Source organism: Brachyhypopomus gauderio, chromosome 2 (assembly GCF_052324685.1).
Source record: "Brachyhypopomus gauderio isolate BG-103 chromosome 2, BGAUD_0.2, whole genome shotgun sequence".
NCBI lineage: Eukaryota > Metazoa > Chordata > Actinopteri > Gymnotiformes > Hypopomidae > Brachyhypopomus > Brachyhypopomus gauderio.
In genome coordinates this window covers 5,360,609-5,384,361 of record NC_135212.1, presented here as the reverse complement: position 1 = coordinate 5,384,361, position 23,753 = coordinate 5,360,609, and the positions used below count along the sequence as shown (strand labels likewise).

Sequence of the window (23,753 nt, the reverse complement as noted above, 5' to 3'; positions counted from 1 at the left end):
TTTTCCTCATTGCTATATTTCTCAATTGAAAGTAGCAGCCCTGAACCAGCTTCCTTATATGCACTGAAAATTTTAACTCGGAGTCAAAAAGTACTCCCAAATTCCTAGGATAAGAATTTATCTGTAAAACCAGTGGGCCAATTGCCTTCTTTACGTCCCCGATCACATTTGGAGGGCCAAAAATCAACACTTCTGTTTTTCCTTCTTTTTACTTGTGGAAATTACAGGCCATCCAATCCTTAATGCTCTGAATGCAATCTGTTAGACTCCTCAATCTACTGAAATCATCTCTTCCCAAAGGAAGCATATATAATAAAAATAAAATAGAACCAAGCACTGATCCCTGTGGAACTCCACAGCAAATATCAGCACAAGAAGACAGATTGACACCATACATTTTCTGTTTGACACCAACCACTCCAACGCAGTCCCTGACATTCCCACCCATTTTTGCAGCCTATCTATTAAAACACTATGTTCTACAGTGTTGAACGCTGCACTAATATCCAATAACACTAAAACAGACACATCGCCGGCATCAGCATTTATCAGAATAAAATACTCACCAGGGCTGTCTCTGTGCTATGTTTATATCTTAAACCTGAATGAAACGTATCAAAAATACCCTTCTCTTCTAGAGTAGCCAAAAGCTGTTTAGCAACCACTTTCTCCAGTATTTTTGAGACAAAAGGTAATGTTGAGATTGGTCTATAATTTACACAGTCTGTACTAGCAAGACCCAGTTTTTTAAGAATAGGCTGCACCATCGCTGGCTTAAAACAGTCTGGGACACAGCCTGATCTATAAGAGGCAAATTGATAATTGACTGAATGTGAATGCCCACTGAGTCGAAGACCTTTTTAAAGAATATTGCAGGGAGATCATCACCAGAAGAAGATGGGTGGAGGCCATGCACAATCTTTTTAGTTCCTCAAGAGAAATAGGAGAAAACTGCTCTAAAACTACTGGTACAGCCACCTGAGGAACCAGTGTAATATGTACAAAATGAAGCAGAATATTACCTCTAATATCCACATCAATCCTAGAGCTCAGTGCACTCTGGCCAACCCCATTTACTAGCATATCTATAGTAGAAAACAAAAAAATCTAGGGTTATGCACATTTACAGTTATTAATCCGTTAAAATATTTAGCTCTTTTGACCCTGACCTTATTATTAAAAATTAACCACGTATCTTTCAAATATAAATAATGAACCTAAAGCTGTGACTTCTTCGATTCATGCTCAACCTTCCTAAATATTCTTTTTAAATGCTGAATATCCTCATTTATCCATGGAGTCGAATTTACAACAGATTTTAGCATCGTTTTCACTGGTGCAACCTCATCTAAAACAGTTAAACATGATTTGTGAAAAGAGCAAACCAAATCATTCACATCAGTACACATAGACAACCGATCACTACAACCAATAAACATATCTGAAAAAGCAGACACTGAACTGTCATTTAAAATATGATACCATACATAGTGTTTAGAGTATGCAGCAGTCATAATCAGGGGGACCTTAAAAAGAATACACTTGTGGTCTGATACAAAGTCCTCCATAGAAAAGGAATGAGGAAACAATCCCAGCGTGAACACCAAATCCAATGTGTGACCCCGATTATAAGTCGGGCCTCCAACATGCTGAACAAAGTTAAAATGATCCATGGTGTTCAGGAATATCTGTCGCATATCTATCAGAAGCATCGTCTATATGAATATTAAAATCACCAAGAACCAATACTTTATCGTAGGCCAAAACTATTGAATAAAGAAAGGCTGAAAAATTCTGACAAAAAACAGTCTTGAAACATCGGAGGGTGATAAACCACAGCACTTAACAGTGGGTTTTCTCCAAGCACTGTAAATGACAGAACTTCAAAACTTGAAAAAGCTCCCAGAGAAACAGTGAAGCATTTATAAAGGTCCTTAAAAATAACATCCAAGCCACCACCCCGACCTAAGCTCCTTGGAGAATTTAAATAAGAATAATTGGGGGGACAAAGCTCTTTTAAGTGACAGTTTTCACCAGGCTTTAACCAGGTCTCTACTAAAAACAGAAGGTCCACGTCATTGGACGATACAAAGTCACACATCTGGATCAATCGGCTGCAGCCACTCGTTCCTCTTCCAGTGAACGTCGTACCAGACACTTTCCCAAACGCTTGTACAGGCCATCAGTGAAACAGTGCCCGATTGAATCGATAATCCAACCCGAGTGTTGATGACACTGAGCACCCAATCGTACCAGCATGCCACCCCTTCTCCCACACTTTCTCTGCCGTTGTTTGCGTTGCGGACAGTACGGTAAACGACAAACTTCAGACGCCACCGGCAGCAGTAATGGAGGTGGCGGAAAGCCACCATTTGTAGCATAATCATTCACATAACCCAGAGCCGGAGTGGCTAATCCGGAGATTCGGGAGGATTCCCGATGGGCCGGTTCATGTCAATCTCTAGTTTGGGCCGATTGGGATGGAAATATAATTTTGGGCCAGATTTCCGCATGAAACTCCCGGGCTGAAAAAGTGGCCCATTCCGGCCATGACATAACCTACCAACGGATACTTAACAGTGTCTCACGATCATAAGCAATGGACACAGCATGCACTTGACCAATAAAACACACAATAATAATGACATAAAAACAGCCTGGATCACTCCCGGGACGTCGCCACACACTGGCGCCATCTTGATATTTCCATATCAAATTGCTGCTTGTTGATGTTGATTAAAGCAGAGACATGATGGCCGTTGCTCGCCACTCCGCTTGGACCACGGTAGACGATTCGATTCACTGTCCCTTTCATTAGAATAGACTTTCTGATACTATCATTTCTGACAATATATATGTGTGTGCATGTTTTCGCATCAGAAAAATAGCATTAGTCAAGTACAGAACAGACTAATCATGTCTTAATGTGTCTCCTGGGGGGGTAAAAAAGGGGGAATTCATAAATTGTTCAGTTGTTCATTCAAAGCACGCATGTTTATGACTATTTATCAAGGGCAATGCATTTCAAAACAGTTCCTACAATGCACACAGTCAGGCGTCTGTGGCACTGGCAACATGACGTAAAGACGCTCTCTCTCGCGCGCGCGTGCACGCCTTCGCGCGTACGTTTTGGCTCTTGTCCTGCTGCGGGTGTGCGCGTTCCTGTGCTCGCGCGTGGCCACAGAGTGTCGGTCGGATCCAAAGCTCGAAGTGAGCTAAAGTAGTAGAGCTACATGACAGATGCATTGTTTTCATAACGTAATAGGAGTGTAATGCGGTTTGGCACTGCGCTACGCTGATATCAATCTGACAAAGACCATTTATCAACGCCAAAGTGCTGGGCGAACAAAGACAAAAGCTACAGGCAGATTTAGGGCTCCAGTGGACTGCGGTGTGTCGCCTCACTCCCACGAACAGGCAGCGAAGGCCACGGCCGCCATTTATGCCGCTCTATCCTGAAGGTGGCGGTAATGGTCGTGACTACACGGCGCTACGCACGTCAGCGTTTACACTGCGGCCTGTAAACCTTCATTCGTCTTTTGGATAGTTTGCGTAGAAACGTTAGGGCACCTTACGGTTATTATCGATGAATTTCACTGCTCTTGTGATTTATTGGGAATTAGTGTTGAAAAAAGGTACGGTAATCTTTGCTAAATACAGTACTTTCAAAACACGGCTTGTTATTAAAATCACCATATAGGTCCTCACTAAGTGCATTTATTTACAACACCTTCAGACAGATAAGCAGTGTATAGGCCATGTTTATTTTAAGATTTATTAATTTTCATTTATTATTCGCTCCCTCACAGTTTGCAAGCTATAGTACCCAAGGAAGAACTGCTGTTTTGATCTGAAAAGATTATTTAAGGGTGTATAGCTGATGGGAAGAGAAACTACTGCATTTGATAGTGTTGTCAACTGTTTTTAAAGGGTGGGTTCTCTCTCACTGTGTGAGCAATACACGAAAATATATCTGCTTGCTTCAGCGTTGCTTCTCTGCTGTCTCACGGTACACTGCCCCCCGGGCCCGATCTTGTGGAAAATGTCTTCATTTCAAAAGATTACTGCAGCTCACTAGAAACGACCCGGCGAAGCCCGCCTCAGTTTGACTGACAGAATGCACAGTAATGACATCACCGCCTCAGAGCAACATTGTGTGTGCGCCCCCATCAGAGTTTATGCTCGTTTGAATCTAGAAAGTGGGACAGTCTTGCCGTGCTCTGAATAGCCGGCGCAATGTGAAATCAAAGCTGTCATCCTGCAGATCTTACTGTGTTATGCCTAACGTTCTGTGTTTCTTGTGACAGCTTGTTGAAAAAACACGTTCGCCCAAGTGTTAGTCATTATTACAAAAGCAGACGACCCAAGTCTCTGCTGATTGTAAGGTTCATATTTCAAAAGCATCTGTTGCATGTATTCATTAAAACAGCGGAACAGATCTCTGGCACATGCAAATGACGCCCGCGCGGAGAGAAGCGATTAGCCGGCCTGCTTGCTGTCTCAGCACTCCTGGGTCATCTCTCTCCTTTTTGATAACCGTCAAAGAGTTTCATAGGAGCACGTCGGCACTCTTAATTGATTTATTTTGCAGCCAGCCACAGTTTCACAGGGGCAGCAACAGTGTAGACTAGCTTGCTAAAAGCAAGGCTAACAAAGGAGAGGAGCTGATTTACTCTGCCAAACCGAAGAACGCAGGCAGCGTGATTGCATGAGTTTTTATGTATGTTTTGGGTTTTTTTCGTTTCGCTTGTTATTGGATTGCAGATAAATTACAGCCATCACCAAAAACAAAATTGCCTTTGAATGCATACACATCTGTGATTTCTTTTTGTTTTGCCCATGCAAACATTTTCTCCCAAAAGCGACATATCACACACTTTTAAAAGACGATTCTTCTCCAGATGGTTGTTTCACGGAGCTGGGCTGTTTTAGATGGCGGGGCAAGTTAATCCGAAAGCCTCCGAGGTTTTGAGTAAGCTGTGTGTGCCCTTATTCTTGTAACCATGTAAACGTACTGATTTTTTTGCTTATTCAAAACAGCTACTGCTGTGCGCCCCAGCGGTGGACGCCAATGCTGCACGGAGAACAGTTGTCCTAGCTTGTTGCTGATAGCTGAGTGTAAAAACTGCTGTTTATGAGATTTCAAAAGCCCATTGAGTGAAACCTGTCCAACAGAGCCATGATTCAGAACAGAGGCTGAACGCTTGGGACACTCTGAAAGCTTAATACATTGCTTTGAGTTTGGAGGTTTCTCGCTGCACATCCAAAGGAGAAGAGGGGCTCGTCCAGCATACTTGTAACCTCTACACGTCCCCTCTCTCCAAAAATGGCTTTTGCATAAAGTGGACCCAGTCTGCCCTGAAGGTGGCGCCAGAGAGGGCTCGGCGAGGCCTGTTTGGGCTAAGCAGGTAGGTTGTAAAGGGGCCGAGCGGGGCCTGATCCCTCGTGGTGAGCTGGGCCCTGGGCCTGATCCCACATGGTGAGCTGGGCAGCGGACAGGCCTGGCTAATTAAAACAGATCAATCCAGATAGGAGGCCGTCACATCTCCACCCGCTGAAGGCCCAAGAGTCAGTGAGGCCAAGGGGGGAAAACAGTCCTGATTAGGAGAAAGAGAGAGAGAAAGAGAAAGAGAGAGAGAGAGAGAGAGAGAGAGAGAGAGAGAGAGAGAGAGAGAGAGAGAGAGAGAGAGAGAGAGAGAGAGAGAGAGAGAGAGAGAAACAGGCAGTGTGTGTTTTGTTTTTACTCTTAATGTGCAACATCACTCATTATATTGGCAGGTCTATTTCCAAGCGCCAGCGCTGGCCGGCATTAGGGCAGAATGTTGTAAGGCTTCTATGCTGTGCGTCCCCAGCAGGGATCTGCTGCTCTAGTTGCAGCACACATTAGCATTTTCTCTGATCTGACACATCCCTCTCAAATCAGCCCATTACCAAGGTCTGTATCAGCTGAATGGGATTGAGGTTCTACACTAAATAGTACAGGAAGGTTTGCAGCTACCCAGGAACGAAGTGGTTGGGACACAAGTGCCCCAGTGCAGGCAACTGCACCCCTGCATGCGGGTATTAATAATTAACAACAGCATTATGTACTTGGCCTAATGTTAATTACAGAGTGTATAGTGTTTCACCTCTTCAAAGCACTGAGAGCTTGAAGCGTTTGAGATCCATTATCGAGCTGTTTACCTCGCTTGTGTCGAGTGTGCCGAACACGGACGTCTCCTAACCAGCACCTTTGGCAAACAGCCCTCTGGAAATAACAGTTAATCCCTCCACACCCCCACGCCTCTTGCGCCGCAGATATGATTTGCGGCCCACGGACTTTTGATAGTGTCTGAACCCGGAGTTAATCAGAATTGGATTCCTCTGGGCTGTAGGACTCGGGCTCACTCAAAGTTTGCTCTCAGAATTTCATTATTGACAAAGCCACAGCATGGGGCCACAGACCTGGGACCCATAGGCAAGCTGCACCAGGATAAATATTTATCTGGCCGTCCTCGCCCTGACTGAGGACTGAAGCGGAGATGACGGCGAGATATGGGACCTGGGAGATGTGGCTGTTAGCCACAGACACAGCCACATGCCCCCGTCTGCCCCTTCACTGGTTTCCTCTCACACAAAGGCAGCCGGACATACACGGGCGTAGATAGACACACATGCACACTCGCACACATGCACACACTGCTCTAGGGACAGTGGAATACCCCAAGGACCGGCTTGGAAGTTGTTGTAAACTGTGTCGGCGTGAAATGGATCTCTCTGCCATTTCGGCTGTCGGCCATCTCTCCGGGTGATGGCAGACACAATGAACCATGAGCCCCTGCCACCTGGACAACTGCTTTATCTGTGCCTTCCAACTGCTTTCCTATGGGCAGCAGAGAAAGACAGACAGACAGAGAGAGAGGGAGGGAGAGACGGAGGATATAAAGAAAGAATATAAAGTCAGAACTTTGTAGTTACTGACCCTCCTTAAAACTCCCATGTTCCCCTTCTTCGATACATCCTCTAGGAACGCCATGTTTGCGCTAGGCAGGCACAAACATATAGTCTTGACAGGTTCTTAGGTTCCACATATTATCATTAGAGATGGGTTCATTGTGGCTGGCTTTCAGCAGATGTAAAAAAAAAAATATATATATATATATATATATATATATATATATATATATATATATATATATATATATATATATATATATATATATATATATATATATATTTCTCTCATCTTAAAAAATCTTGAAGCTCTTCCCTTGTGTACTAAATTCACAGCTTGAACACAACTTGAAGGCCACACGAGAGATTCCATCAAATCTGAGGCTTGTTATTCTATTGATTACAGTCTCCAAACTTCAGACTGGCAGGCAAGATATACACTGCAATATATTCTACTTTCACATTGTGGCTCCTGGAATCACAGGACCAAAAAAGAGAAAAGCTTGTTATGCATTGACTGAATTTAGAGGATTTTATTTATACGTAAGCTTCATAACACTTAAATGGGGTTCTGTCAGCTTGCATACTGCTATTTAACTGTGAACACCTTCGGTACATCCAGCACTGTGCTAATTATGCTGGAATGTGTGTCTTATGCAAGACTGCTGTGGTGTGCAGCTTCTCCTGAGATGACAGAAATGATGCTTGGGTGCCCCTCTGATACACATATTCAACGTCATTGGCCTAAACCCCCCAACCCCCACCCAACCCCCCACCCAAGTGCCGTGGGAGCATCGTCACACAGAACACAGCCAGCAGAACCCGCTGCAGGAGCGATCCACTTAATGAGAGCGTTTTCTCTTAAACAAGATGTCAGCGCTGTGGGAAGTGTGAAGGCATCGGCTATCTCTGGCACAGAGTTTTTTCTGCAAATAACTTTGCTCCCCCCCCCCCCCCCCGGAGAAGGTTTGTGAACGGGCGAGCAGTTCTAAAGAAGGGGTGGGGGTTCCAGAACGGCTCGGGAGAATCACCGCCTACAAATGAGTGCTGCTCTTCATATAAAAAAAAAACCCCTTTGGCTTCTTCTCCTTCTTTCTTCATGTCTCTCTCTCTCTATCCCTCCTTCATCTCTTCTGGGCTGGGTGGCAAATAGCTCATGTTGTGCAATTCACTTCTCTTCAGGAACAATCCCTCCGGGGGGGGTCATCTTGGTCTGTCTCACCTTGGCTCAAAGGGTCCTTTTGATATTACCCATAAATCGGACTATCGCTGATGATTTTGATACTATTGTCTAGCGGAGTAATGGAACGTCGGCCCTCTCAAACTAATCCCTCTATCTGTGTGACCTCGCGGGGAGCGGCTCTCGGTTGGCATGGACTACGGGAGCAGGAAATAAGATACGACGACGCGCGAATGTTATTCCCCCAGAAGAGAGTGCGTGCGCGCGTGTACGCACTGTACAACAGAACGCGGACTGGCCCACTGTCACCTTGGAAAGCAGACCTCATTTTTCACTCCCGTGCTCGTCTTCGATTTGGGCCGGGCCGGGCGCGTCAGACTCCCCCAGGTGTCTTTCCCTCCACCGCTCTCTTTATATCTCTCTGTCAGGCCTTATTAAAATGTTGTGGCATCACTAGGGCCGCGCGCCGCCCCCTCGTAAGGCACGGCGGGGCGTTTAATCCGTGCCGGTGCCGAGTCGCTCGGCCCAATTATGCCTGTGGAAGGACCGGCGGAGTTGATCTTTTTCGATTTCACCGGATCCTCTTCAGCCAATAGACAACGGGGCTCGCCGATGTGGCGTGATGCATTTTAGAACCCCTGGTTCTGGTTTAAGTGGCACTAAACAGGCCCAAGCAGCATCAGTAACTGTGTGGGTCATTGTGCAGAATACACGGTGCTGCCTGCTTCAGGGCAGCAGAGTTGTATTTAATTACGGGGAGGGTCACTTGAAATTGTGAGCCCGGCTTTAATGAAACAGTCTGTGTGCCAGTGATTCATGATATTATCTGTCCTCTCTCTTCTTCCTTCCCTCTTTGTCTCTCTGTCTCTCTCATTTATCCTCTCTCTTCCTCTCTGTCTCTCTCATTCATCCTCTCTTCCTCTGTTTCTCTCATTCATACTCTCTCTGCCTCTCTGTCTCTCTCATTCATCCTCTCTCTCCCCCTGTGTCTCTCTCTTTCATCCTCTCTCTCCCTCTCTGTCTCTCTCATTCATCCTCCCTCTCTCTTGCTCTCCTGCACTCTCTCTGCATTACTCCAGTGTTGGATGGACTCATCTGAGGTCCAATCAACTTGATTTAAGAGAACAAATTCAAGAAAGCTTTTACATTAATCTTCAAATTATGTAATTGGCCATCTATATTGTAACAATTATATTCATTAGAAACATATGGCTTGTAAGTACACTCACTGACCACTTAGGCATTAGGCACTCCAATCTTGTAGGTGCATTTTAAGGTTGTACAATTTTAAGGTTGTACAATCTGCAGCCTAACTGCAGCATGTACAATTCACCACTCACCCCTTCTACCCCAAACTTACCCCCTCTACCCCCTTCAGTGTCCTAACTCACCCCTCTACCCCTTCACTGTCCTAAATCACCCCCTCTACCCCTTCACTGTCCTAACTCACCCCTCTACCCTTCACTGTCCTAACTCACCCCCTCTACCCCTTCACTGTCCTAACTCACCCCCTCCACCCCTTCACTGTCCTAACTCACCCCCTCCACCCCTTCACTGTCCTAACTCACCCCTCTACCCTTCACTGTCCTAACTCACCCCCTCTACCCCTTCACTGTCCTAACTCACCCCCTCTACCCCTTCACTGTCCTAACTCACCCCTTCTACCCCTTCACTGTCCTAACTCACCCCTTCTACCCCTTCACTGTCTTAACTCACCCCCTCTACCCCTTCACTCTCCTAACTCACCCCCTCTACCCCTTCACTGTCCTAACTCACCCCTCTACCCTTCACTGTCCTAACTCACCCCTTCTACCCCTTCACTCTCCTAACTCACCCCCTCTACCCTTCACTGTCCTTACTCACCCCCTCTACCCCTTCACTCTCCTAACTCACCCCTTCTACCCCTTCACTGTCTTAACTCACCCCTTCTACCCCTTCACTCTCCTAACTCACCCCCTCTACCCCTTCACTGTCTTAACTCACCCCCTCTACCCTTCACTGTCCTAACTCACCCCCTCTACCCCTTCACTGTCCTAACTCACCCCTTCTACCCCTTCACTGTCCTAACTCACCCCTCTACCCCTTCACTGTCCAAACTCACCCCTTCTACCCCTTCACTCTCCTAACTCAACCCTTCTACACCCCTCACTGTCCTAACTCACCCCTTCTACCCCTTCACTGTCCTAACTCACCCCTTCTACCCCTTCACTCTCCTACTGTAACTCACCCCTTCTACCCCTTCACTGTCCTAACTCACCCCCTCTACCCCCTCACTGTCCTAACTCACCCCCTCTACCCCTTCACTGTCCTAACTCACCCCCTCTACCCCTTCACTGTCCTAACTCACCCCTTCTACCCCTTCACTGTCCTAACTCACCCCCTCTACACCCCTCACTGTCCTAACTCACCCCTTCTACCCCCTTTACTGTCCTAACTCACCCCTTCTACCCCTTCACTGTCCTAACTCACCCCCTCTACACCCCTCACTGTCCTAACTCACCCCTTCTACCCCCTTTACTGTCCTAACTCACCCCTTCTACCCCTTCACTGTCCTAAATCACCCCCTCTACCCCTTCACTGTCCTAACTCACCCCTTCTACCCCCTTTACTGTCCTAACTCACCCCCTCTACCCCTTCACTCTCCTAACTCACCCCCTCTACCCCTTCACTGTCCTAACTCACCCCCTCTACCCCTTCACTCTCCTAACTCACCCCCTCTACCCCTTCACTGTCCTAACTCACCCCCTCTACCCCTTCACTGTCCTAACTCACCCCATCTACCCCTTCACTGTCCTAACTCACCCCTCTACCCCTTCACTGTCCTAACTCACCCCATCTACCCCTTCACTGTCCTAACTCACCCCCTCTACCCCTTCTCTGTCCTAACTCACCCCTTCTACCCCCTTTACTGTCCTAACTCACCCCCTCTACCCCTTCACTGTCCTAACTCACCCCCTCTACCCCTTCACTGTCCTAACTCACCCCATCTACCCCTTCACTGTCCTAACTCACCCCTTCTACCCCTTCACTGTCCTAACTCACCCCTCTACCCCTTCACTCTCCTAACTCACCCCATCTACCCCTTCACTGTCCTAACTCACCCCCTCTACCCCTTCTCTGTCCTAACTCACCCCTTCTACCCCCTTTACTGTCCTAACTCACCCCCTCTACCCCTTCACTGTCCTAACTCACCCCATCTACCCCTTCACTGTCCTAACTCACCCCTTCTACCCCTTCACTGTCCTAACTCACCCCTCTACCCCTTCACTGTTCTAAGTCACCCCCTCTACCCCTTCACTGTCCTAACTCACCCCTCTACCCCTTCACTGTCCTAACTCACCCCCTCTACCCCTTCACTGTCCTAACTCACTCCCTCTACCCCAGTCACTGTCCTAACTCACCCCCTCTACCCCAGTCACTGTCATAACTCACCCCCTCTACCCTTCACTGTCCTAACTCACCCCTCTACCCCCTTCACTGTCCTAACTCACCCCCCCTCTACCCCCTTCTCTGTCCTAACTCACCCCCTCTACACCCCTCACTGTCCTAACTCACCCCTTCTACCCCTTCACTGTCCTAACCTAACCACCCAATAAACCTCATTTTCTGGTCATTGTATGACCACAAAACCACAGGATGTGCACTCTTCTCAATCCAGCAGTCCATGTCTGCATGTGTGAAGAACCTGTTCTTCTCTCCACAGCACATCTCACCCAGGTTCATCTCTGAGTTATAAATACGCCACCAGCGACAGTGCCATGTTAAAGTCCCTGACCCTCCAAATTAAACAGGTTGGTTTATCTAAAGAGCCAATCACAGCCCTGACCCCCAGCCTGACAGTAAGAGAGGTTGTTGTGCACGCTCTCTGCCATACACACAATGCTAAATACAAATACAGGTTCAACTCCATTTATGACTTCAGCATTAGAATAATAGCTGTTCCCACAATGCACGGTGGCTGGTGGTTCAATATTGACCAATATGCCACTGTGTTTAATAAGGAAAAGTCTACATGATCTGTCCTGACTTCTGGTTGCAGATCAATATGGACTCCCTATGAATTCATAAGCCATCACTCTCCAAATATGCTTTGGCTTGTTATGGCCCAGGGCAAAAGGGGGCACTACTAATTTCAGGTCGTGCATGTAGCCTGTGCTATCCGTTTAACCTAGACCACGTGACTACACAGCTGCAGCAAATTCCAAAGCAGTACTATAAAAACAAGCTGAAATCGCTGTTAACGCTAACACACATTTGTGTGCAGTTCAGTGGCTGTGGATCTCAGCCATTAACCTATGTGCCGTAAGAGATAAATGACCCAGCCAGGTACGGCGACCGCACATAAAGCTTCTCTATCAGGAGTCAGTACTGCAGAAAGCACGCCTCTTCTAGCACTGTAGAAATTAGGACTGGGCAGAAAGCAACCTGCAGACTCAACATTTGGCGAACTCTCAGCCCACACAAGCATCCTCCTCTCACCCAGTAGCCATTAATTATCCTCCTCCAACTGAATTGGAAGTGGAGTGTATATCTTATCTTCAAGCATGCCTTCTGGATGGGCCTGCTGGTCTATCCGCTTTAGCAAGATCCAGGGACAGAGCGCTGAAGTGTTGCTGATACAAAAATATTACTAATAATAATAATAAAATCCTCTCCCAAAGGACCTGAAGATGAAGCTGCATGATTACAAGTTTTTCTTTGAACTGGTACGTGTTTTGTGACACTCGTGTAATCATTCATGAAAACGAAGCCGTCACGTGGAAAAGGAGCCGATCGCAATCCGTGAGCACAAAATCTATTAGCTTGGCGAGCAAACAATTAAAATGCAAATTCCACGTCCCGGAGGTAAAGGTGCTAATGACTGGCCCAGTCACCCACTACCTAATGAATATCTTCTGCTGCAGGTTGACAGCGCTGCGTTAACAGTAGTCGGGGGCAAACGCGTCAGCTCACGTGCGCCATTTTCTATATGTGGCGGGAACCGCACAGAGGGATGAATCAAAACATAAATGGATAATATAACCGACAAACAGACTAGTGTGAGAAGAAAATGGCAACAAACAAAAACAAAAGGTCATGTAGCTAAATCCTCGATATATAAATATAAATATAAATATTTAAAGTCATAGAACAGGGGCACAATACACATCACCGACTTCAAATCTTCTTCACGTTCGACTAAATATCGCGGTCTACCCGTTAAAATATCAAAAACATTTTAAAATTTATAAGACGTGACTGTATTACACCTGTTCAAATGGCATTGATCAGGTTTAGTGAATGATGACCAGCAAGTTATTGATAAGTACATAGACATATGCTGTTGGATGTATGAGTGAAAATCAGACAGCGTGAAGTGAAATTCTTCCAGAAGTCAAACCACACTCTCAACTACGTGGCATGCTTTTTAACTCTCCGTTTGAAATAAACAAACAAACAAAAACTTACTTTATAGGGAGTTCAGCAATACAGAGAGGAAGAAATTACGCTACATTGCTGCTAAGCAAAGCGGCCGTTTAATTATATCTACCTAACATTTACCTATACGTGCCAGCGCTCTGCGACGCCTGTGGCATTTAATTAGGTCTTGAGTGGCTCAAACAGGGCCGTTACTTGGAGCTTGTGCTGTTTGGAACACCAGCTTCTCTCTTCTTCAGTTTAGTCCATCTAATCAATCTCTCTCTCTCTCTCTCTCTCTCTCTCTCTCTCTCTCTCTCTCTCTCTCCTTCAGCTCCTCTCTGCTTATCTGTTCTGCTTCGATGTTCTCGATGCTGTAGCTCATGAGTAACTTAGTTTTCAAAGTTTTTAAATATTTAGGGGAAACGCAACAACTTGAAGATGCTTGCCTGACACACACACACACACACACACACACACACACACACACACACACCCTTATACAAGTCACTATGAGACATTTCTTAATTGTTTGTTTTGTGTTCATTTTGGTATCCCAAAATTTGGTATTTGGTATTTGGTACCCGTCTCCCCCAACTGAAGAGTCAATGTGAATATATGAAATGAAAAGCATGGAGATGCAGCTGGCATCCGTGTTTTTCTTTTAGAATGGATTCCAAGCGATGCCCTCCCTCACGTTATATGTAATTACAGAAATGCGACGTTAAAAGACTATGGGGTCGTTTGCTGCAGCTAAAGGACAGGAACGAGTGACCGCAGAATCGGGCTCGAAACCTATTTACATGGCAGATAACGGAGACGCACCCGGAGTTTGCGCCTCCTCTCAGTATCCGAAAAGAGCTCATTCTATTAAGGTTTTCAATGCACTTGGGCGCTATCGCAGTCTCCTAATTGTGCATCGCATTAGAGGTAATGTGCGTGCGTACGCGCGCGTGTGTGTGCTTGGATTTTCAAGGGCAGCCAAACTTCAAAGGCAACACTTTTTAAAAATGTAGTCAGCTTGAATGCTGCCAAGTCAGAGGGAGAGGAGAAAGATAGATACCAGCAAGGAACTGGAGAATGAGGAGATAGCGAGAGAGAGAGAGAGAGAGAGAGAGAGAGAGAGAGAGAGAGAGAGAGAGAGAGAGAGAGAGAGAGAGAGAGAGAGAGAGAGAACAGGAGCAAGGTTTTCCAATTTCTGAACTCTGTTACATTAAGAATTGATACTGCAGAGTGGAGTTTAGACCCTCTGTGCTTTCTCATGCACCACATGTTGTAGTGCACCTGGCAAAGGGGGTGGAGGCTGGTGTAGGCTCACATTCACCCTCCACCAGCCGCTCTGAATTATTGACTCACACTCGCTTGTGTGGCCTCACCTACTGAAACAGCACACATGCATCTCCATCACCGCAGATGTGCAGCTGCTGTAGAATGTTCTATGGCCCCGTTTCCTAGTTACATAAAAAAGGTGTGTTCTTCCCATTGTGAAGAGTTTATCATTAGAATTTTTAGAAAGAGTTTATCATTCTAATCACATTAGAATATTAGAATATCGCATTCGAATTTTTGAATTAGATTAACGCATTCGAATATTCTAATTAGAATAATGCATTAGAATATTGCATTAGAATATTTGAATTAGAATATCGCGTTAGAATTTTAGAGTCATTGGCTTGCATATCAGTGCAGATATATACATGCTGCTGTTTATGGAGGACTTGGGCAGTGTCGTCCACACAGAATGGCAATCAGACGTTGCTGTGTTGAGTTTCTGTGAAAGGCTGATGCAAGAGTTGTTCCTAAAATCCTCACACTAAGCTTGTAAATGACACCATTTTTGGCAAGATACAAACAAAGCAAAATCGCTGTGACTTATTTATCCATGGATGTCCCATGAAGCTTGTAATAAATTCCAAAGAAAAAAGAGAGGAGAGAGAGAGAGAGAGAGAGAGAGAGAGAGAGAGAGAGAGAGAGAGAGAGAGAGAGAGAGAGAGAGAGAGAGAGAGAGTGAGAGTGAGTGGAGTCCCTAGCAGTGTGAGACAGAACCACGAGCAGTGTGAAATGTGAAAGATTACTGCAGGTGCTGGAACACTGACAGGATCACCAACACTAACCCAGATATCCACAGACGTGAGTTGGGGAAGCGTGTTGAGCAGTGTCCTTCATCCTACAGTCAGACCACCGTCGGCCAGCTCTCACTCTCCGTTCTCACAGGCTGAAGGGCAGGAGGCGTGAGACCCTGTGTGAGCGGACCACTGTACACACGTACACACACCACCACGTGCACACCACACCCTCGTTTTGTCTCGTATACACACGTGGCAGAAGATTTGAGTGAATGCAAACTGCTCCTGCTACAGTACCTCAGTGTTTAAGACGTGCTGTAAATCACCGGACGTTACGCTCCTGTTTTATATCTTCACCTGTCCTGCTGGCATATGGTGTGATTAATCATGGATCTTTGGTGTGAGGAATGTTTCAATTCTTTTCATGTCTGCATTTAACTTATCACATCTCAAATCACGCCTTTTAACTGGGTTTTTTAAACAAGAAAAGAAATTTCACATTAAAATGTAGTTTGTCTGTGTCAGTTGATAAATGGCATATATTTGCTGCAGGTGTGTGTGTGTGTGTGTGTGTGTGTGTGTGTGTGTGTGTGTGTGTGTGTGTGTGTGTGTGTGTGTGTGTGTGAAGCAGGCTGTAGCTGATGGATGTGTTGTCCTTGTCTTCGTGGTTGTGATGGTGGTGACACTATGCTCTCAGGTGTCATTACAATGTTAGGAGTTCTTGACAGAGTGAGAGAGGAGGAGGTAGAGAGAACTGGGAATGAGGGAGGGAGAAACGGAGAAGGGAGTGAGAGTAATGCGGAGTGCGAGAGTAATGAAGAGGGAGTGAGATAGTAATGGAGAGTAAGGAGAGTATAGAGACTATAGAGAGTAGGGGGGAAGACAAAGGGAACCATTTTAGCATCCTGCATGAGTATCATTGCAGTCCTGTAAAGTACTGTCCATAACTGCTTTAATCTGGCGTTAAAGACTTCTTTGTATTCTGAACCAAAACCAGGATCGCATCATTGTGTCACATCACTGGGTATAGCACTGAGGGACAGCAATGTTAGAGAGAGTTTCCATCACTTATTATCGCATTTCTTGACATTTCTTGTCATTATTGTCAATGTAATTAAATACACCCCAACATCCAGTTTTAATGATTTTATTAAAAATAATGTGACTGGAGTGGAGTTTGGACCGGCGCCCCTCTGATCTGTTCACAGATGGGTAAATGGGAGAATCGCAGTTTGACCCTGAAGTTCCCGGTGTGGCCTCGATTCAACTCCTTCGGCGACGCCGAGACGGACGACAACCACCTGAGCATCGTGACGCTGGAGGAGAAGCCCTTTGTCATCGTGGAGAACGTGGAGCGCCTCACCGGGACCTGCATGCGCAACTCGGTCCCCTGTCGCAAGCACATCAAAGAGTGAGCACCGCCCACCTCCGCCCACGTTTTTCTCTAGACGCCTGTCCGTCTCCGTTTGTTTACCTCCCTCTCCGGTCAGTCAATGTGGGCCAGGCGTGGCCTTTGGGACAGGGACCCTCATTAAGACGTATTAGATTTGTGTTGAGCCCGTGCTGCTTGGGTACTGCACAGCTACTGTTGTGCTGCCGTCAGCATCTTCCGACTTGGTCTCGAGTCTCTGCCCACTGGCTCTTCGAGCTGCTGAGAGAGAGACTTTTTTGAGCTACGCTCCTTCTTTCCAGATTGCTTGTTTGGTGAGGCGTGATTCATGGTGTCTAACACCAGCTACCAGCTTCCGACTGTTCCGTCACCTGAAATATCTGATCCTAGAATGATCGTCTCCAACTTAGGGAACTTTGGGGCACCGGATTCGATTTACCAGGTGTAGAAATGTCAGGAATATTTATTTATGAAGTGCGTGGCACTAGCAGGGGTTAAGACATTTTACCAGGCACTAAGTAAGCACCACTAATGGCTCTCCACCATTCAACCCTAAACGACTTGGGCACAACTAATTTGAAATGCAAATGTTTTGTAAGTTGTCGCTACACCTGTGCTCTTAAATGGTATCGTCTTGGTATAACTGTGTTGCTTTATATCAATATGTTAAATTATGGCTTATTGTCATTGTCTTATGGTCCATGTTGTCTCAGTCTCAGTCAGCTCTAAAGAGGTTGGACACAAGAATGAGCAGCGTGGTGTGTACATTTACAAACGCACAGCCAAACTCCGCTGGCCCTCTTGAGTAATTTGAATTTCTAAGTTATTTGCCGCATGCCATCTTTAGAGCCCCCTTAAGGGCACTTCATCTGGAGATAAAAGGAACAGGGGCAAGAGGTATGACCCTCCTCCTCTCCTGTTAGCCACTCAAATTGGGGATATGTGATCAGTGGGTATTCTGGGTAATAGTCCAGGACTCTAAAAGCAATGCTCGTGGGGAAGACATGGGATTTTACGCACTGCTAAATAGGGCAAAAAAAAAAAAGACATGATTCCATAGGCACATCTCATAGACATGTAGCAAGCTCTACGTGACTTATGTGCGCACACACACACACATACACACACACACACACACACACACACACACACACACACGTGCTGTTCTTCCCACACATGTCCACTTGGCTCCAAGCCAGGGTTCTATGTTGCTTTCCTCCAGTGGCACGGTTCCCACTCAGGAACACATTGTTCTCGTGTGCTGGAGGAAAGAGGAAGAGGAGAGAAGGGAGGAGGAAGACTACATCGACGGATGCAGGAAGAATAAACGAGCCCCAGAGCCGGGAGCAGCCTCCCTCTGCGTCTACACCTCTCCCTCTGCTCATCGTCTATCTGTGACGCTTTAATGGCGCTCTCCCACTCCTTTATCAGAGAAACTGCTTAGTTAACTTTACTGGTAAACTACAGTCACAGGGCAACGACACGAGGGTCTTACGCCTACGTGCTGTTGCAAAAAAAATGACCTGGAGCGAGATGAGGCATGATGAGAAGGTTTAAGGGGGGCTAACACGGCCCAGGTGGAGAAGGTGTGTACTACCGTAGATCGGCCGCTGTCTGGCCCTGTTTCAGCTGTGGTTTGTGAGCTCAGGAACAGAAGCCAGCTGGGCAGGCCACCGCAACATTAGAGCCATGCTTCAGTGGCCTGGACACACACACACACACACACACACACACACATACAAGGGTCCACAGAGACTCCTGAGTTATTTGTGCTTTTCAAACAGCCGACCAAATTGACTTCTGAGGGTTAAAAAAAAAACAAAACCCAGAAAGGCCACTGACTGTCTCTTATATTAGTTTATTTGCGCATTGACCGCATATCTGGATCTTTGTGTAGTGCTCTTGCACAGCACTGCATCTAATATCTGAGGTCAGACACTCTTCGCCTCTAGCTAGGCATCTATCCAGTTACTCACTCATAAAGTGGGTCTGGTCTGGGAGAGTAATGTTGCAGTGTGTCTTCATAAGTTTTAATTGGTGGGGGGGGTGACCCCTTATTGCCTCTCTCTCTCTCTCTGTGCCTCTGTCACAGACCTTTTCTGAGCCGTGCTCTGTAATATAGATCCGCTAGGGAGGAGATGTGGTGTGTGTGGAGGGGGGGGGGGGGGGGGGGGGGGGGGGGGGGGGGTGTCAGGGGGAATTCACAGAGTGCGTCATAACCACTGCAGCAGGAATGGAGGGGGTTGATTTTAAACCCGATTTTGCTGAGCCGGTTGAGCGTGTGTGTGTGTGTGTGTGTGTGTCAGTCTCGTGGAGGAGGAGGTAGAAGGTTCATCATAAGCTCCGCTGTACGGTCTGCAGGTGGACACATGCCTCTTCATGGCAAAATAACAACAGCAACAATGACAACACAACATCAAGCCTAAGTGTTGTTCTCACCACACCGCCCGTGCAGATGTGAGCGGCCGTCTTCTCCACCAGTGGGATAACGCTGCTTCATCATTTGACTCATCGTTTTCTTTTTTTTACGCTTAACTTATGTCAACTCATAGAGTTGAAACAGAGAAAAGAAAACAAAGAAAATACCTGAACAATTACATCCCCCCCCAACCTCCCACCCATGTCCAGGCTAATACACACACGCACACACACACACACGCGCACACACACACACACACACACACACACACACACACACACACACACACACACACACACACACACACACACACACACACACACACACAAAGGAAACACAAATGAAAAAGGCAACAAAAACTGACAGTCTTCGAATTACAGAAACGAATTGTACATTCCTCTTTTAGGTCAGCCATAGCAAGCCTCTAATTATTTTAGAGAAACTAGATTAGAAAATAGATTAATGCTTGCAGAACCTTACTTTCAAATAACAGATAAGCTCTTCACATGTCTAATCACAGGAGCCCGAGGTACAGCAGTGTTGTTGAGACTCTCCTATTCCGCTTTATCTTAACTTTTCAAGAGGGAGGGAGCGTGATTCTAGACTTCCAGTGCAGGGAATCCATCTCTGGACCAGAATAGGTGGAGATGGTGTGATTCTGGTCTGAGGGGACAATGGCGTCTGGCTTCACATGTCCCCTCCACACGCATACGAGAGCAACTGGACAACCTGTCCCCAAAACATGTCCCTGTTAAGGCTGGACTGCACTGACATCAGGATATATTAATTATTCATATATTCATCATTCTTCATTAGAGTGGGACAAGCAGTGTATTACTTTAAACTGAACCAGATGTCTTATATAGAAGGAGGACGTATGTGTAAGTTCCATATAATATGTTGCCATGTCTCTGCAGGGAATACAGTCTCTAAATCTTTCTACCATGCTAACGTGATACAGTCAAATGGCAGTGGATTAATGTCTTGAATCATACAATAAGGCTCCTCCATCTTTTAAGATGAATTGCAAAGCTCCTTCACTGCTGGGAAGGGGCCTTTTATTTCTGTTGAGAGCGGGAGCCGAGTGGCGTTGCCAGGCAGTGTCACACATCTAACGACGTGGCCCGTCGTCTCCGCATATGGCCGCCGTAATTAAATCAGATGTGGAGCTCTCCAAGTTTACTCCGAAAAGCTAAACTCGGAGGCCAAAGGAAATAAATAAAGGAATGACGCCGGTGTCCGTGCCGAGACGTCCAGGGCAGCCCGCGGTTCTCCAGAACTTTCGTGGTAGCGCCGGTTCTGTGAGCAATGCGCGGGCACGAGCGCCTCTTCCCCGAGTTTTGATGCATAAAGGATGCGAAGGGCCCCCGGTCTTAATTAGCTTCAATCTGAAAGTTAAATGAAGCTCCCAGGTGGCGGCTAGCTGACGTCCTCGGCGTGTGAACTCCCCGGCACGCGGCACGAGAGCAGGAAGCGGCTGGCGTGGTTAATCAGCCGCTTCCTGCTCTCGTGCCCGTCAGCTCGCACCAAAGTGGACTTTTGTCAACATGCTCGGCTAGTTCGCCGTGGCCGGCCGGTAATTGGGAGGTGTGCTCCAGTGAGTCACCCTGGACTTGCAAAACTCACCGTAACATCAGATTGTGCCGAACACTGGGGGGGGTTTCTGACGTCTAAACAAAATAGGCAATCAGTGAGAGTCTGTACTTTGAAGAGAGACACAAAAACTTACATGGTCCTATTAAGACCCTGAATTAAAATGCGATCAAGCTCTGCTCAGCTTATCTGGGAAACTAATGTTCTGTGCTTGTCCTTGGGTTTACACTAGATATTTTTATGTGCTTTCTGTATCATGGTTGGATCTCGTTTATCAGACCATGAACTTCTGTGAACGTGTAGTGGGAGCCCAGCCAGCAACTCAAGGAACCCAAACTTCTTGTTCAGTCTGTCCTGTTCCTGTGCTGAAGAAGGGGTGAACTTTTCCACACCAAACTTAAATGTGTAAATGGGGCCTTGAAGACAATATGAATTGTCTAAAATTCCTTTTTAGTCTGTCTGTTTCGCTCTGTTACTTCATGTCTTTCTGTTTCATCCACCCTCTCTCTCTCTTTCTCTCTCTCTCTCTCTCTCTCTCTCTCTCTGTTACTTCATGTCTTTCTGCTTCATCTTTTTGTCTCTCTCTCCGCTTCCTCTGTCTCGCCTGTCTTAACTCTTTCGCTCTTAATGAAATAACCATCTTGATTACTGGGTAAATAGAGCTGTTTTCTCCCACACCCCAGGAGATTCCCTCTGCAATTAAAGCCTCACAGATTGTCCAGGGCCTTAACGAGGCACTAGAAGTCTCTAGATGCGTCTTCTGCTCTCCTGATGGCCCCTTTGAGAGCATCTCAAGGGAAAAGCCCTTCGATTCATCATAATTAACAGATTTCTCCAGTGCCAGTGGTGGCCCGTGCTGTCTGAGTCAGACTTTGTGCACTGTACCTAATCCCAGTACAATGCTGTAGTCATAGCGCTTCTGTTGCCATTGGATATGTTTCATTGAGAGATCTGAAATCCATATCACCCTTGAATCATCGCTGTTCTAACACAATTGCACTGGAGTTGTTTATACAACAAACCATGTGCATTTAGCTCTGTGTGTCATGCTCTGTAAATTAGTAACGGGAAGCATATTGAATATGAATACTGAGAGCGGCATTATGAGAAGAAAATGCTTATTGTGCTCTAATCCTCCTTAATTTACTCCGCATTGTTGGACAAGCTTAAATGTATCTCTTCTCTCCGTCAGCAATTCCACGGAGGAGGAGGAACGTACATTAAAAAGTGCTGCAAAGGTTTCTGCATTGACATCCTGAAGAAGATCGCCAGGAATGTGAAGTTCACCTACGACCTTTACCTGGTGACCAATGGGAAACATGGAAAAAAGATAAACAATGTGTGGAATGGAATGGTGGGGGAGGTGAGGAGTTCTTCACTGAGTTCATTTTTGTTTTAACAAGTATTATTTTGCCCATGCAAATAATGGTAACAATGGAGGACACCTAATTATGGCCTGTTAGCAGTGTAGACATGCATACCTCTCAGGACCCAGAAATTTCAAGAGTGGGGGGAGTGGGTGGGGCTTATCTAACCACCAGCATGTCTCAATGTAATGTGGCGGGAAAGCTTTGCCAATTAGGTTTCAGCTGTTATTTGTTGTCATCACAGCAACAAATCAAAGTTGACTATATTGGTTATTATAGCAGAGTGTTTTGTGATGCATGAGATTTGATTGGTCAGGCTTGAGACCATGACGTCTATGCAAAATGCTTGAGTCTCACAGCCAATGCGTGAGTGGTATGCAAATGAGCCAATGCTAACGGTTGAGACTAGGCAATGTTTCACAGCTGGATGTAGTAGCTTGTTTTGAGTATAGCGACACTATTAAAATCAGAATCCTTTGTTCTATTTGTTTCACCGCATGTTTTTAAAATGGTGAGCATCTCCCGAAACCTCAGAATGAGAATCTATAAATCTTTGTCCTCTGAAAGTAATTCGGTGAAAGAGTTACTTCCAGTCACCTGCAGGAAGCGAAAAAGGGGATTTACCATTAATTCAGTTTGTAGCAGCAGGGAATGAAGTGGTTGGACCAGATCTCCAGGTCGCTCCGAGAGACGAGACGAAATAAAACGAGCTTCCGGAGTGTCCCAGTGCATAAAAGTTAGGGGCCTTTGTCTAGACATCTTTGTCTGCTGTGACAGGTGGTGTACAAGAAAGCCATCATGGCTGTGGGCTCCCTGACGATCAACGAGGAGCGTTCGGAAGTGATTGATTTCTCCGTTCCCTTCGTGGAGACTGGGATTAGCGTGATGGTGTCACGCAGCAATGGAACCGTGTCTCCCTCTGCGTTTCTGGGTAACCGCCAACACCATCTCCATCCCTGGAACACCTCCATCCGCCAGCCTCCGTCCGCTTAGACCCCTCCACCTTCCGCTCGCCCGAGGCTCGTCCGTCGGAGTATTGAATACTGTTTTACTTAGCAGTGAGGTGTGGCCAATCGAGTGCATGTCAGACACACGCTCGTTACGAGACAGGAAGCCCTGCCACGCGCTCAACGTTGGCAGGATGGTTTCAGATTCATGGCGGCCTGCGTCCTGAATGCACTCCATCAGCAAGCCATTTCTTAATTAACATATTGTAAGTAATTACAGGGACTTAGTGGAAGACTCCTAGCATGAAGATCTGCCAGTTTCCCATTTGCTTGCCCAAAGTAAAAAGCCGTTTAATCTTCCTGGCTTGACCATAAGCATATATTGCTGTGGCAAGCACACCACGTCGATGGACGTTTCTGATTACGGTTGTTCTTTTCTTTTGTCTTCATCGCTCTCAGCC

The 23,753-nt window shown here is 46.3% G+C and overlaps 1 protein-coding gene across 1 annotated transcript in view; it reads left to right on the top strand.

The window, feature by feature from the left end:
* The window catches only part of grin2aa (glutamate receptor, ionotropic, N-methyl D-aspartate 2A, a), a 99,888-nt gene extending 76,548 nt beyond the window's left edge, over positions 1-23,340 (top strand). The window contains 4 exon segments of the mRNA XM_076983692.1: positions 16,785-16,987; positions 22,171-22,178; positions 22,181-22,341; positions 23,123-23,340. Coding sequence (XP_076839807.1) covers positions 16,785-16,987; positions 22,171-22,178; positions 22,181-22,341; positions 23,123-23,338 — 588 coding nt within the window. The 3' untranslated portion in view covers positions 23,339-23,340.
* Positions 23,341-23,753: the final 413 nt, after the last annotated feature.